The sequence below is a fragment of the Hyperoodon ampullatus genome (assembly GCF_949752795.1).
Source record: "Hyperoodon ampullatus genome assembly, chromosome: 8".
Lineage (NCBI taxonomy): Eukaryota > Metazoa > Chordata > Mammalia > Artiodactyla > Ziphiidae > Hyperoodon > Hyperoodon ampullatus.
This window is the reverse complement of record NC_136921.1, coordinates 40,431,783-40,448,026: the sequence shown is the minus strand read 5'-3', so window position 1 is coordinate 40,448,026 and position 16,244 is coordinate 40,431,783. Positions and strand designations below refer to the sequence as shown.

The following is a 16,244-nucleotide window of genomic DNA, read 5'->3' as shown; positions in this document are numbered from 1 at the left end:
AAAATTCCTGAAATAACAGTTGTTGTATGGTTGTTTAGAACATTTGGAAGCTTGCTTCTTTTTCAAAATTGTCTTAGTCATGCATGTACATTTCTTTTTTTCCAGGTGAATGAGTGAATCTTTTTGCCAATTTGAAAATTATTTCAATTGCATTAAATGTGGAGACTAATTTGGAAAGACAGACTAGATTGTAGCCCACAATATTAAGTACTTTTTTAAGCTATGATGATGCGTCTCCTAGCAAGCCTGTGGCTGTGCTCTTACCTGTGCAGTGAGAGTGTCAAGGGCAGCTAGAGCTGACTCTAATATGGGCAAGGCCCCTGCCAGGTCTGCGTCACATTCATCTTTGATGGCTTTGGCAGCCATAGCTTGTTCATTTGCTATTGTTTCATCAGCTTTCACTATTTTTTCAGTTTTGGCAACTTCTACAGACTCCCTCTCAATGATCATCATCATTTCATCAACCTCTTTGCTAGCAACTTTTAATTGAGGATGTAGAGCCTCTAACTCGGATTGCATTGTGGCTACTTGAGATGCAGCAGAATCCAGTTTATCCAAACCCACTTCGTACCTCTTTTTCATTTTCATTACTTCACTGAAAGCAAAGATAAAACAAGGTTAGGTGTCAGGCTCTAGCTCCTCCTTCAAGGAAAAAAATTAGGTGTTCTTGAGCTTTTCAGGCTTTTTCAAGGCATAACTAAAGAAGTGGACCTACTGTATAGCATGGGGAACTATATTCAGTATCTTGTAAATAACCTATAATGGAAGAGAATCTGAAAAGTTATAAATATATATAACTGAATCGCTTTGCTTAATACCTGAAACTGACACAACACTGTAAATCAGGTATACTTCAATTTTAAAAAAGTGGTTTGAAAGATTTTCACATATATTAAAAATTTTGTAAAAAATATAAACTCTAGAACTTTGGATTGTGTGCAATTAAAAGTAGAGAGTATGTCTTGGGATTTTTTGTATTTCCAGTACCTGACACAATATCTAGGCATATAACAAATTCAAAAGATAAATACACTAAGTATAAGGCAAGGAACCTCCTATACCAAGATGAATGATGTGCCTCTACAGTTAGTCACCTTGGGAAGTTTATTCCAACAACATTATTGTTCCTTAAAATCTTTTTATAATCAGTTATTTTAAATAGACTTCAATGCCCAAAATATATTATTTTGAATGCTGCCAAATGTGGCATATAATTTTAAGATGTGTTAAGTATCTTGAAATAGGAATTTTTTAATTTAAGATAAAAGTGGCCAATAGAGAATAAAGCTCAACACTTTTTTGGTGCAAAATTATTATAAGGTAATAATAATTGATTCAAAATAATGTAATATTTTAACATACTTTAAATTTTTATCTGCATTCATATGTGTTCTAGAGATAATTATACATTATGAGTAGAGAAAACTCTCCTTTATAATTTGTTTCAATTTAAATATTTGAGATGCCATAATGTCTCAAAGTAAAAGGTGACACATTTTAGAAATTCTCTTCAAAAAGTGGGTTGGAGTAGGTAACGAACCAATCTGATAACTGTCTAAAGGTGGAAGCGCACTCTTCAACTGAGTGCCTAACTGGCTTGAGCTGGAAAACTGAAAAGGCTGTCATAGGGGAAAAAAAAACATTACAAGTCAGGACATGCTACACTTTTGGCATTTGTGATTCCCTCCGAGCAAAACGTGTTACAGCAATGGGAACTGAGGATACTGGATAGAGGATACCATATTATTTGTGAGTTTGGTTTCAGTGGAAACCGTGTGGAGCAAACACTGGAAAGGTCTCACTCCTGCCAACATGAAGCAGTTTCAGTGTGGTGGTTCATCCCACGTGATGCTTTGCTGGCTAAAACACTGGTTTCTTGGCAGGGAACCTGATAACTTGCTTCGAGGTTACAGTACTACCTGGCTATAAGGAGATCTAAAGACTTTAGCTATTAAGGGAAGAATAACTACAGGATGGGAATTCTAGTTGAGGTAAAAGAGAACATTTTTTAAAAGAGGAAATTTGAAAGGCCAACAAGAATATCTAAAAATGCCTAGAAAACTATTACTTTCAACCTTTCTCTAAGTTTGTATCTCATTTTTATAATCTTTCTTCTAGTTAGGATGGCCTTAAATACTGTGAGCATATAATCAAACAGAAAGATGAGTGATACCCCCAAATTAATCAGACTCCCCAAGTGGTTTTGATCTCCCTGGATGGGAAAATATGGGGGGAGAAAAGCAAGATTCCATTAGGTTAAAGATCCTAAGATCTACATGGAACAAAATAATAAAATGACAGCCAAAGAAAGAGTAAAATTCAGCTAAGTCATGTAGCAGCCTTGGGTGGGACTTGCAGATTTCACTAGGTAGATGGGAAAAATGCCATTGGTATGATTCAACACGGGGTGTGTGCCATGATGAATAGGAAAGCTAAGACACTCCTGCTGTGGAAGGCATTACAAAAGTCACTATAAATACGGCTAAGGAGTTTCCCAGCAGTATCTAGGTAGCATCTTGGACAATACGAGAAAAGGTACTTCAAAATGCCTGAGATAGTGAGTTAGCCATAGGAAGAGTTAGAATGAACTATAGTTAATATGCAAAAACTAAACGTATTATTTTTTTGTCAAGGAATCTGTGCACATTTGGTGTTTTAAGTATTTTTTTAATATTTAAAAGAATTTGGTCTATTAGATGAACAGATCAGCCTTGTACTCCAATATAAGTTATGTAATTGATCAACAGAGCTAATTTGTGCTTTGAAGTAAAAAAATCTCATTAAGTTTTTAGACAATAGTCAAACACTGAAAAGAACTTAAGGCTTACCATATGTATGAGTTTAGCTTACTAGATTTTAGAAATTATTTAAGTACCTGGGAAAGTTTAGTTTGTTAAATCAGACTTCAAGAGGGAAACAAAAATATTAAAAATTACAAATGCAATATAAAAATTGCTTAAATTCATATAAGTTTATTGATGTTTGTATTGATGTTTTGAAATAAGAGTTTACTTAAAGAAGGAAAGCTGGTTATGTATATTGAGTGGCTGTCTCTGGGTTTCAGCTGTTCAATACCTAAAGAGAAGGTTTATTTATTATCTAATTACTTATTAAAGAAAAATTACTCACTAGTGTTGTTTACCCAATAGCATTGTCAAAGTATCCTGGAGCCTTACCACAGCTCTGAGTGGCACACCTTCATTCCTTAAACAAATATGATTATGCATTTATCTTGTGCTGGGCAATGCATCTGCACAAAAGAATAAGCCCTGTTCCCTATCCTAAAAATGTCTGTGGAGTAAATCATTTAATGATATAACAAAACTCACAGTATATAAATATATGAAATAAGTCTCTACCACATCATTGCTATGTCATTTTTGTCCACACAAATGTTTTAAAAACCACCATGGCTTACTTTGAAATAAGAAATTTTGTTTTTACCTCCTTTTCTTTTCCAACAACAGTTTGAAGGTAGAAATTAATTCAAGATAAGAGGTAGGAGTCACATAATTGTATCTTTGAAGTTCAACATAGAAGGATGTCGATAAATCTACAGTAGAAGTGTGAAAGCTTTTACACAACTCAATACAGCCATCTCGTATTTCCTCTGACACTTCAATGTCTTCCAAGAAGCGGGAGGCAACTGCCTGTAGTGCATCTTCAGGCCAGGACTGAATTTAAGATAAATGCTTTAGCACATGATCCAACTTACTGACAGGAGTTTGTTATTACTGCGGTCCTTCATGGATGGTGGAAATGCAGGGGAAAACATGAGGGACGGTGTGGGACAGACACTCATGAGGAACTTCCCCCAAGTACTTGACCCCTTAGGACAGGGAGCCAGTAACTAATGCGTGCAATATTAACCCTTCATGGTTTGTTCAGGGGTTAGAGAAATTGGGCATGAGTATTGCAGGAGCAAGGAAGAGAAAAGGAACTAAATTTACAGAATGTCTATCTTTGTGTGCATTCTACTATTATTATCTCATTTAATTCTCCCAACAATTGTCTGAGGTAAATGTTACTATCCTTTCCCCTAAACTCCAGAATTAGATCAATAACTACCTCTTTGATTTCTCTTATAACCATCTCAAACTCAACAAGTCTACAATACGGTTCTTATCTCCCCCAAAATAGTTGCAGTCCTTCCCAACTTAGTCAACATCTCCACCATACACCCAGTTGCTCAAGCCAGTCATCCTTGATCCCCCTCCTCTTCCTCAATCCTACATCTATCCCAAAAGCAAGTCCTATGGGCATCATCCCTAAAATAGCTTCCAAATCTTTTCCATTCTTTCTATACCCACAACCATCATCGCAGTTCAACACTGTGTTACCATCTTCCTGAAATTTTCCAACAGTGTCCTAACTGGTCTCCTTGCTTCTGTGCTCTATGCAGCTGCCAGAGTGATCTTGTCAAAGGCAAATTAGCTATTTTCACACTCTCAATTTACAATCCTTCAAAGACTGCCCAGCACATTCAAAATAAAATCCGAAGCCCAACTTGTAAATCTCTACCTGATCTGGCGTTTCCCACCTTTCTGACCTCAGCTCTATGACTTCCCCCTCAGTTACTGTGCCCTTGTCACCCTGATTTTCTCTCACACTGTTCATTCCTTCTATGTAGGTCCTTGTCTTCACTAATTTATTCTCTTACCAGATCCTCTCAGAACTGGCGCTTTTTGTCCTTCATCTTTCCTCGTAAAGGTCACGGATTCAGAAAACCTACATGCTACCCTGTATGATGAATTATTTTTCACTAATTTGCAAGTAGGTAAGCAAACTCAAGGAAAGCAGAAGCCTAGTCTAGTCTATTTCATTTTCTTATTCACCTCCAGCTTTAGGATAAGACCTGTTACAAAGCAAGAGTTCAATAAATATGTTTTTCGTGAAATAATTAATCTTAGCAGGAAATGGAGGAACAAAGGGGCTATGTAAATTCCCCAAGGTCAAAAATTCTTATGTGTTGGATCTCACAGGATCTCTGCCACAGCTTGCAAACTTCCTACCCCACCCCCTTGTCTGCTCTGCACTTCCTGATACTGAAATTTACTAGAAAAAGTGGTCGCTGGGGCTTTCTTCCTTTTGACATCCTTTTGGGTTTGCTAATGGAAAGAGACTGGAAAAAAAAAGAGGTAGAGGCATTTCTACCCCTCTTCTTTTCTAGCAGAAGCTGAGCCCTAGGTTTTGGGTTCCTGTTCCTATCAGACATTCTTACTTCCACTGCTCCAAGTTCCAGTACCACTTTTTCCTCCCTATTCCCTTTTTTACCCACCTGTAGTAACATCTTCTTGCTACACTCCACCACTTCCTGCCTGACCATCCCTCTCAAGTTCCTTTAATCCTGCCTACACCTCTATGAACTGTCCCCTCATTCAACTTTCCTCAATGAGGCCTTCCAGGGTGCTCTCTGTTCCCTGTCAGGAACCTGACTGATACATAACTTTATCCTAAAACTTTCTACAATAAATTGATGTCAATGACTGTATACACTAGCAATAAGAAGTTTTTCTATTATAATGATTTTTGAATTATAATTTCATAAAATACATTATTATTGATCAGGAAATTCTGCTAAGCTACAATTTGGTGGGGGGCTCTATAATAAGTCATGCTCATGATGGAGATTCAAAATTTCTAGAAGTCTATTTAAAATTTACATGACAATACCTGAAACCAGTCAATGGTACAGCAGTTAACAAGAGCAGGGAACTTTCTCAGACGAATCCGAAATGCATCTCCAATGGGACTCATGGCAAGGACAACATGCAGTTGGTTGCGGCAGCGATCAATAAACATGTTGAAAAGAGCTATGGGGCTTCCATCAGTTTGTTTGGTTTTATCCCGTTGGCGATCTAAATGACGCATCTTATCACATATCTCCTGCTTCTCATCCAATGCAAAGAGATTCGGAACCTCCCCAGCATTTAGTAGATTGTTGATATCTTCTAGAAATGACTCCTTTTTAATCTGAGTATCTGTAAACAGGAAGACACCCTGCATCTCCCCTTCTGCACATTTCCTTAAGATCACTTTTAAGTCTTCATGCCACTCAGAATTACCATAGCCCTTGGAGATTTCAACCTGGAAAACTGAAGAATCAGCCATGTGGGCAGCTAATCTGGTGACAGACTGCCTTCCACTCCCTCCAACACCAACCAGAAGAGCATGGCTGCGAGGTTGCTTCAGGATCCTGGAAATTCGGCTGATGTGCTCTATGGCAAATCGGAATAAGACAAGGTTCAGGGGTTTTTTGCTCATATTGTTGTATTCTTCTAGGTGAGCTTCTACTATCACCCGGAGAGCATCTACATCTGCAACTTCTCTGTAGTTGGTATCCTCTCTCTTGGGATCATGGAAATCACAAAACATTAAGCTGTGTAAGTCATCTTCTTCCACCACTCCATCATTATCAAAATCCAAACTTTGAAAAAGCTCATGAAAATTTTCATGCATATATTTTTTCAAGATTTCTTGAATGTAGCTGATCAGCCAACTTCTGTCTGCATTATCCAGAAGGCGATCGTAATACACTCTAAGCACCTGTATAATAATTAAAAAGCAGCTTTAAGAACTGACTTCTCTTTTTAGTTTCATTTCTGTGCTAATCTCAAGTAATATAAAAAGTGCTCTCAAGAAATTTCTATGGGTTTTATTAAAAGCATATCCAAACGAGGACTGGCTCATAATAATAATCACTTTAAATATTAATTTTAACCACATATATTTGGAATAATACACAGTTACACTGTTATCAATAAATAAAGGTAAATTGGGGGAACTGAAGTAAATTATAGATATGCAAAGAGCATTAAGGACTAGAGAAGAGAAAAAAAAAGACTAGAGAAGGTAAGTGACCGCATTTGCTGCTCACTCAGACATAGATAACAGAGCTGGGCACTGGTATCTAGGGTTTTGCAACTCCCTTGAAGTGATCTTTTCCTTTTCTCAGCCAGATAACATCTTGAAAATTGTTGTCAAATCAATAGATATTTTTTTTTATAAAAGTACATTTTCTAGATAAAGAGGGAATGTCTTAGGTGGAAGGCAAATTTGTCATAGTTCTGTTGTAAGTAATTGCAGAGGGCAATCTACTAAAATAAATCTCTGCTTATCTGCACATGTTGTGGGACTGCAAAAAGTAGTTAATCAGGCTTGCTACATAAAATAACTATTTCCTCAGAGTGGTATGAATGTCCCTTGGTTGCAGTCTGTTTTGGACTGAACTATGTTCCCCTGCATATTCATATGTTGAAGTCCTAACCCCCTTAATGTGACTGTATTTGGAGATAGGTCCATTAAGAAGGTAATTAAGGTTAAATGAGCTCATATGGGTGGAGTCCTAATCCTAACGCACTGCTGTCCTTACAAGGAAAGGAAGCGACACCAGAGCTCTCGCTCTTTCCCTGCAGGCACATAGAAGAAAGGCCGTGTGAGGACATAGGGAGGGCCTCTGTGAGCCAGGAAGAGAGACTTCACCAGAAACCCACATTGACGGCAACTTGATTTTGTATTTTTGGCGTCCAGAGGTATGAGAAAATAAATTTCTGTCATCACTCAGTCTGTGGCATTTTTGTTATGGCAGCACTAGTAGACTAATAAACACAATAAGAAGTAATGCATTAAACTTTCTAACATTAAACCTGTCTGCATCAGCTTCTTCACCTTATAAAATGGAAGTAATAATACCTGTCTTAAAAATCTTATACATGCATGGCAAAAATGAAATGACAACAAATGTGAAAACACTACAGAACTGAGAAATGTAATTATTACAAACTGCCTTGGAATCAGCCTAATTGTGTTCAAGAGTAATGATTTTATGATTCCTTTCCTTCTGCTAACTTTGGGGTTTCTTAAGCTCAAAATGGATTAAAGACCTAAATGTAAGGCCAGAAACTATCAAACTCTTAGAGAAAAACATAGGCAGAACACTCTATGACATAAATCACAGCAAGATCCATTTTGACCCACCTCCTAGAGAAATGGAAATAAAAACAAAAATAAACAAATGGGATCTAATTAAACTTCAAAGCTTTTGCACAGCAAAGGAAACCATAAACAAGACCAAAAGACAACCCTCAGAATGGGAGAAAATATTTGCAAATGAAGCAACTGACAAAGGATTAATCTCCAACATTTACAAGCAGCTCATGCAGCTCAGTATCAAAAAAACAAACAACCCAATACAAAAATGGGCAGAAGACCTAAATAGACATTTCTCCAAAGAAGATATACAGATTGCCAAGAAACACATGAAAGTGTGCTCAACATCACTAATCATTAGAGAAATGCAAATCAAAACTGCAATGAGGTATCACCTCACACCAGTCACAATGGCCATCATCAAAAAATCTACAAACAGTAAATGCTGAAGAGGGTGTGGAGAAAAGGAAACCCTCTTGCACTGTTGGTGTGAATGTAAATTGATACAGCCACTATGGAGAACAGTATGGAGGTTCCTTGAAAAACTAAAAATAGAACTATAAGATGACCTAGCAATCCCACTCCTGGGCATATACCCTGAGAAAACCATAATTCAAAAAGGGTCATGTACCATAATGTTCATTGCAGCTCTGTTTACAGTAGGCAGGACATGGAAGCAACCTAGGTGTCCATCATCAGATGAATGGATAAAGAAGATGTGGCACATATATACAATGGAATATTACTCAGCCATAAAAAGAAATGAAATTGAGTTATTTGTAGTGAGGTGGATGGACCTAGAGTGTGTCACACAGAGTGAAGTAAGTCAGAAAGAGAAAGACAAATACCGTATGCTAACACATATATATGGAATCTAAGAAAAAAGAATGTCATGAAGAACCTAGGGGTAAGACGGGAATAAAGACACAGACCTACTAGAGAATGGACTTGAGGACATGGGGAGGGGGAAGGGTAAGCTGTGACAAAGTGAGAGAGTGGCATGGACATATATACACTACCAAATGTAAAATAGATAGCTAGTGGGAAGCAGACGCATAGCACAGGGAGATCAGCTCGGTGCTGTGTGACCACCTAGAGGGGTGGGATAGGGAGGAGGGGAGGAAGGGAGATGCAAGAGGGAAGAGATATGGGAACATATGTATAGGTATAACTGATTCACTTTGTTATAAAGCAGAAACTAACACACCATTGTAAAGCAATTATACTCCAATAAAGATGTAAAAAAAAAAAAAGAGTAAAGATTTTAGTGTTTTCACTGTCGTCTGGTTGACATAATAGTGTCATCCTTTTTTCTAACAATAGTAGCTACACAAATGGTATGACTAAAGCCTCCCACTTACTCCCCCACCCCCCCAGTTCATAAGCTATTCCTCTATGGGACAATTGAGTTTCCCAACATATGACAATAGTCACTTTCTCGGATTGAGATACCGAAGACCTCCTCCTTCTTATGAGAAAAAGGAAACTAAGACAACCTCACATATTGGGCATCAGTGTCTAAGCATGAATCAAGTATATTATTATCTAGCTGCAATTTAGCAAGAACCTAAGGCAGTGTTTCTCAGAGACTGTCAACACACATGAATCTAGGGCCCCACTCTGGACCTGCTGGCTTAAAATTTTGAGGATGGCGACTGGGAAGATCTTTTTGTTTTTCTTTTTAAAAATTTCCTTACACGAGGTACAAAAATCTTAAGTGTACACATCCAGGAATTTTTACACATATTTACACCCAGGTGACCACCACCAAGATCAAGATATAGAACATTCTCAATACCTTAGCAAGCTCCCTCACTCTCACGTCTGCTGATATCTGCCCTCCTCTCTTCCATACAGGGGATTATTATTCCATTGCCACCCCTTATATTTTTTAAAGTTGACACATAAAATTTTCCATTATAAACCTAAATCTTTGCAGGGGAAGTAATTTCTGGCATATTTATATTGTATTTGTGCTTTGAATTCATTTGCCTCAAAGTCTTGATTACAAATTGCTTTAATTGGTACATAATTTACACATCATAAAATTCACTCTTTTAAAGCATACGATTCAATGGTTTTTGTAGAACAGTCACATAGTTACGCAGTCATCACCACCATTTAATTCTAGATCTTTCTCATCACCCCAAAAAGAGACCCTGTACACATTAGCAGTCACTTATTATTATCCCCACCCCATATGCCGCCACAGCCCCTGGCAACTAGTAATCTCCTTTCTGTCACTATGGATTTGCTTATTCTGGACATTTCATATAAATGAGAAAATATTATATGTGGCCTTTTGTGTCTAGCTTCTTTCACTTAGTGTAACATTTTCTAGGTTTATCCATGTTGTAGCGTGTATCAGTATTTCTTTTTACGGCTGAATAGAGTTGCACTGTGTGTATATAAACATACACACACACACACACACACATTTTGTTTGTCTATTCATCAGCTAATGTATATTTGAGTTGTTTCCACTTTTGGCTATTATGAATACTTCTGCTAACACTCATGTACAAGTTTTTGTGTGCACCTATGTTTTCACTTCTCTTGGGTATATAGCTAGGCGTGGAATTTCTGGGTCATATGGCAACTCTATGTTTAACATTTTGAGGAACTACAAAACTGTTTTCCAAAGCAGCTGCACCGTATAACATTCCCACAAGCGATGTTATTATCCAGTTTGTTTTTTTTTAATTACAGCCATCCTATTGGGTGTTAGGGGGTACTTCACTGTGATCTTGATTTGTATTTCCCTAATTACTAGTGATGTTAAACATTGTTTCATGTACCTATTGGCCATTTGTATAACGTCTTTGGAGAAATGTCTATTCAAATCCTCTCTCCACTTCTAAATTAGGTTATTCGTCTTTCACTATTGCCTTGTCATAGTTCTTTATGTATTCTGGATATTAGACGCTCATCGGATACATGATTTGCAAATATTTTCTTCCATTCTATGGGTTGCCTTTTCACTTTCTAGATAGTGTCTTTTGAAACATGAAAATTTTTAACTTTGATGCAATCCAATTTAGCTATGTTTTCTTGGGTTGCTTGTGCTGAGTATCTATATTTAACAAGCAAACCAGATGTTAGGCAACTAACGATTGAGAGCAATGCAGAAGCCAAGGGGAATGCAAAGTAGTAAGTCAGTTTCATATCTCAAAAATCATGTAGTGCAATTATATTGGGTTGTTTAGTTTGGTAAAATTGCGTGGAGAGGAAACAGTCACCTAAAGTAGTGAAATCTTTTTGAGTAAATAGAAATAAAGCACAAGTTAAGAGTGTTAAGCTCAATCACTTCATATTGTTTGAGATGGTGAGAACAGTGTGCCTAGCACTGTGGACGAATCAGTGAGGGAAAAAAGTCCTCTGCCCTCAGGAGCCGGCAGGCCACCTGTGGGAGATGGACAACAAACATAACAAATGCACTGTACAGCAGGTTAGAAGGTGATACATGCTATGGAACTGCTACAGAAAGAAGAAGAACAGAGCAAGTCAAGCAAGACTGGAACTGCTAGTGGGATGTGAGGCTGCAGCACTAATTAGGGTGGTCGTTGTGCCTCGCAGGGAAGGAGAGATTTGATCAAAGGCAGCAGGGAGCCAGCCCAGAGGGTCAATACCTAGGGGAGAGCATTCCAGGCAGAAAAAAGCCAGGAGGCCTGTGTTGTGGGTGAACAAAGGTGAGAGCAGGAGGTAACCTGAAAAAACTGGGGAAAGGTACACATACAAGGTCCTATGGACTGCTGGACTTTTATTCCAAATTCCTCCCCACAAAGTCAGGTGCCATTTCAAGGTTGTGAGCCAAGGACTTAAACTCATGACACTATATGAATATGAAGTAATCACTAAAAATGAAGAGTTATTATATTATGAACCCTATTAAATGCCCAAAGAGCTCAACAGCCATTGTCAAAACTCAGTAATCTGACATCTGAGGCAGGACAGAATCTGAAAAAGTCTAAAAAGTTTAACTGTACATACCACAAATATACAACAGCAAATAGGAACTGCTCTCATGATTGGAAGAAAGCAAAGCATTATAATCCCACGTGACGAAGCATGTTATGGATAGTAAAATGCCTTCTTTCTTCCCTTTATGCACTCATTTGACAATATTTCTTGAGTGCTTGTCATGTATCAGACATTGCGGAAAGCAGTGAATAAATAAAGCTGCTGTTGTCATAAAGCGTCTGTTCTAGTAGAGACAATAAGTAAGCAAAAATATGGATGGGGTCAAGTGACACTCAGTGTTATGAAGAATAAAGCGAGACAAGGGATAAAGAGCTATAGCGTGTAGAGTTGGTCTAAGACGAGCCTCTATGGTAAGGTTATATTTGAGCTGAGATCTTAAGGAGGTAAGCGGGCAAGCCGTGTGGATAATGGGAGGAGTGTCCTAGGTAGAAGGAATATCAAGGGCAAAGTTCCCGAGGTGGAGAATGCGAGATGCTTCCTAGAGGAAGATTTGGCCCGTGACCAAATGCTGTCTTAAGTAATGTGCTCCTTCAGTGAAGTCAGTGACATTCTCCCCTCTCCACTCTCCCTCTATACCTTTCAGCACATTTCTGTCACCCACGTGGCCTACCAGGCTGACAGCCTGTGTTCATGTCCCAGAATGTGGATCCCACTCAGGCAATTAAGTGACCTACAGTGGAATCTGCAGATCATACTTTTCCAAAGAGTCACTTTTAGGGACCTTGCTGTGGCCGAAATTTCTGAGTGGAATGGACCTTCACTTGGGCATATATTTGAATGTGTGAGGATATAGAAATTCAAACTGTAGATCTAAAAAGCCTACAAAGATCGAATTTTGTAAAGCCTTTTTGAAATTTATGTCTCTGTTACACATGGTTTTAACATAGAAGTACATTTCCATTTTCTAGATTTCCTAACTACATTAATTAAAATTAAAATAACCATATTAGTTATATATTAAAAAGAGAAAATTTTCCTCCCACTTTCCCATATTCTTTGCCTATTTTTAAAATATTAAACTTTTTTTTTTTTTTTTGGCTGCGTTGGGTCTTCATTGCTATGCACGGGCTTTCTCTAGCTGGGGCGAGCGGGGGCTACTCTTGGTTGCGGTGCACGGTCTTCTCATTGTGGTGTTTTCTCTTGTTGCGGAGCACAGGCTCTAGGCATGTGGGCTTCAGTAGCTGCAGCACGCAGGCTCAGTAGTTGTGGCTCACGGGCTTAGTTGATCCACGGCATGTGGGATCACCCTGAACCAGGGCTCAAACCCATGTCCCCTGAATTGGCAGGCGGATTCTTAACCACTGTGCCACCAGGGAAGTCCCTGAACTATTATTTTTTGATGTATTATTTTTTGTATTCTCTTTCCTCTCTCTCCTGCCCTTCCTCTACAAGTTTTTACAAGAAAATGTTCACCCATGTATCTCTTCCCAAAGAGAAATATATTTTTATATAATTTCTATGTTCTCAAATCTAGTTTACTCTGTAGTTCCTTTGGCATCTAATACCACTACAAGTAAGTAATGAACATAAATACTTTCACTTCTAATGAAAACAAAAGTGTTCCATCTCAAAATTATTTGAAGTCAAACTAACAAGGATTAAGTCACTGAAAGGAGACCAAGGGCTTCCCTGGTGGTGCAGTGCTTGAGAGTCCGCCTGCCGATGCAGGGGACACGGGTTCGTGCCCCGGTCTGGGAAGATCCCACATGCCACGGAGCAGCTGGGCCCGTGAGCCATGGCCGCTGAGCCTGCGCGTCCAGAGCCTGTGCTCCACAGCGGGAGAGGCCACAACAGCGAGAGGCCCACGTACCGCAAAAAAAAGAAAAAAAAAGAGAGACCAAGAATGATACCTACTTTGAAATAGCCTATAAATCAACAGAAATTCCTGAAAATGAGAGATTAGGCATCTTAAATGTCATAAAACATATTAGCGTAAATTATTTTTAGAAATTATCTTGACCATTGGCTTTCAGAATGCCAAACAGTGGAATCCAGTTATTTAAATTGCTGAATACTTCTTTTTACGCAGTTGTTGGCATGGTAAAATCTTTGTTTCCTGCCTCATCATATATCAGTAACATAGAGATTTACCTCATGAACCCAAAGACGTTTAATCACTTCTTTGGTTTCTGCTGTTTCTGGTCTTGACAAACACACACCCTGAATGACACGGGAGAAATCTCGGAGGTTGAACAGGTAGTGAGATTTGGCTGGAGTAGGCAAGAGATTCTTCATTGCTTCTTTATACAGAGTCATCGTACCATTTACAATTTGTGTGGTCAAATCTAGAAAATTGTCTGGAAATTTATAACTTAAAAAAAATTTTAAGTAAAAAGAAAGAAAAATGTTAGCAAATACAGAATTATGATACATAAATGATATTTAGTATGACTAGCATGAATTTTTTCTTACGATTAAATCAATTGATTTTGTTTATAAAATTACCATTTCTTGATATAATAATAGAATTTTTACTTCTTTTAAAGCTACTTTCCATTCATTATTTTATTTTATGTTCAAAGGAACTCCATGAGTAAGCAGGACGAATTTAATGAACTTAAGACTACTGACAGAAAAGCCAGCCAAGGAACCCATATTATGTAACTTAAACCCAGCATCCACTAAACGATGCTTCCTAACCTCTTTCATCCTCTGGGCATTCTTAATTGCATAGCGATAGAATCCCTGAAGAACACGGGTGAAATGGGTATTTTCAGAGAAATGGAAGGGAGAAAATAAAAACACAGAAAAAAATAAGGAAAAGGGAACAAGAAAAGGAGAGTAAAAAGAAAGTGAAATGAACAATGAGCCAGGATTCTTTTTTAAGGGCAAAAGGAATGATTAGGGTAGAAAGAAGATGGGGAAAGAATATCCATTTGAAAAAATTGGCTCTATTTCACTTCTGGCTTGACAAGGAGTCCTCCATCATCACTGGATAGGGCAAGGAATGACAATTTCCTGAGAACAGTGTCCACATCTGGGAGCCAAGATTTGCACTGCTCAGGTCCACTTGGCTCCCCGACCTCCAAGTATCTTGTGGAGAAGTGCTGAGTGTCCAGAGCTAGGGAGCAACATTTCCCCAGGGTACAGGATCCAAGGTTATACTCAAACCTGGACATGGACACCCCTGGGGAACTCAAGAGTTTTACTACTGGCTGTCAAAGTCACAGGATAAACCTGGCAATCTTTCCAGCATTAGTTGAACTATGTGGCAAAAATCCAAAATATTGATCATTCCAACATGGACATATTATACAGCACGAGGTAAAATGTGTATGGATTTTTAGGTTAAAATCCAAGACTTCAGAAAAATAAAGGAAAAAGAGAAAGATACTGCAGTCCCTTTGTGTTATGTTCCCATACCTGGAGATGGGGGTAAAGGAGGGAAGCAACGTTACCTGTTATCTTCTTCCGTGTCTAAAGGTGCTTTCATGGAAAAGTCTGAGAAGCACTACTTGTACTAACATGTTCCCCAAAGATTTTACACCCCCCCCCAGTGAAAAAACAAACACAGCTTCAATTACCTACCAGGTTTTTAAATGCCAGGTTAAGATTCTAGAGAAGATTGTAAACATGGATTTATCACTAAATTCATTGATTGTTATAATATTGAAATGCCGCATGTATCGAGGAGTTACTGGATTTCGACCACCACCTAAATATTAAAAAGGATAACCCTTAACAGTGTTATTCGTATATACCAGAGTATTTTCTCTACACTTTACAGCATAAAACGCACAAGATGGACAAATTCACAGCACACAGAGAAGAATAATCGATTATTTGGATAACCTTGACCTCAAAACAGTTTTCTCCTCAACCTCAAGGTGTTGTTTTCTAGTTCAATGATCTGAATAAGTTCAACTAATTAGATATAGTCTTGGTCAGGTCTATTTACCAAAGGAAATTCGACCAGACAGAAAGAACCAGTGGCCACCTTCTCCATGACTCATACATAGCCCAAAGTAGTAAACCATCAAACATTCTCATTACAATACGATATTAAGATACAATATTACACAATGTTAATATAATATTGTATGCAGTATTAACATAACCCTGGTGATTCTCACTGACCATACTTTAGGGTCCTTTCCACATGGCTGAAATTCTGCATGACCTTGGCATACAGCCTCATTCTTTCCCCACATCTTGAAATAAATTTCCCTAGGACTAGTGTATGTGGTTCACATGGCCACTTCACTGGCTGCCTGTAATTTTAAAAACTGGGGGATTATCTCATTTTCACAAAATACTGATTACATTTTCAAATATGAAGTTTTAGTAACAGACTTAGAATGTAACATCATTTTACAAAATTGATTGATATTATC

At 38.1% G+C, this 16,244-nt stretch overlaps 1 protein-coding gene across 1 annotated transcript in view; it reads right to left on the bottom strand.

Annotated features, from left to right (window-relative positions):
- Positions 1-16,244, bottom strand: part of DNAH7 (dynein axonemal heavy chain 7) — a gene marked incomplete at its 5' end in the record, with an annotated part of 238,622 nt that overhangs the window by 89,303 nt on the left and 133,075 nt on the right. Inside the window, 5 exons of the mRNA XM_079710686.1 lie at positions 265-595; positions 3,445-3,674; positions 5,674-6,546; positions 14,002-14,221; positions 15,439-15,565. Coding sequence (XP_079566812.1) covers positions 265-595; positions 3,445-3,674; positions 5,674-6,546; positions 14,002-14,221; positions 15,439-15,565 — 1,781 coding nt within the window. The remainder of the gene's footprint in view (positions 1-264; positions 596-3,444; positions 3,675-5,673; positions 6,547-14,001; positions 14,222-15,438; positions 15,566-16,244) is intronic.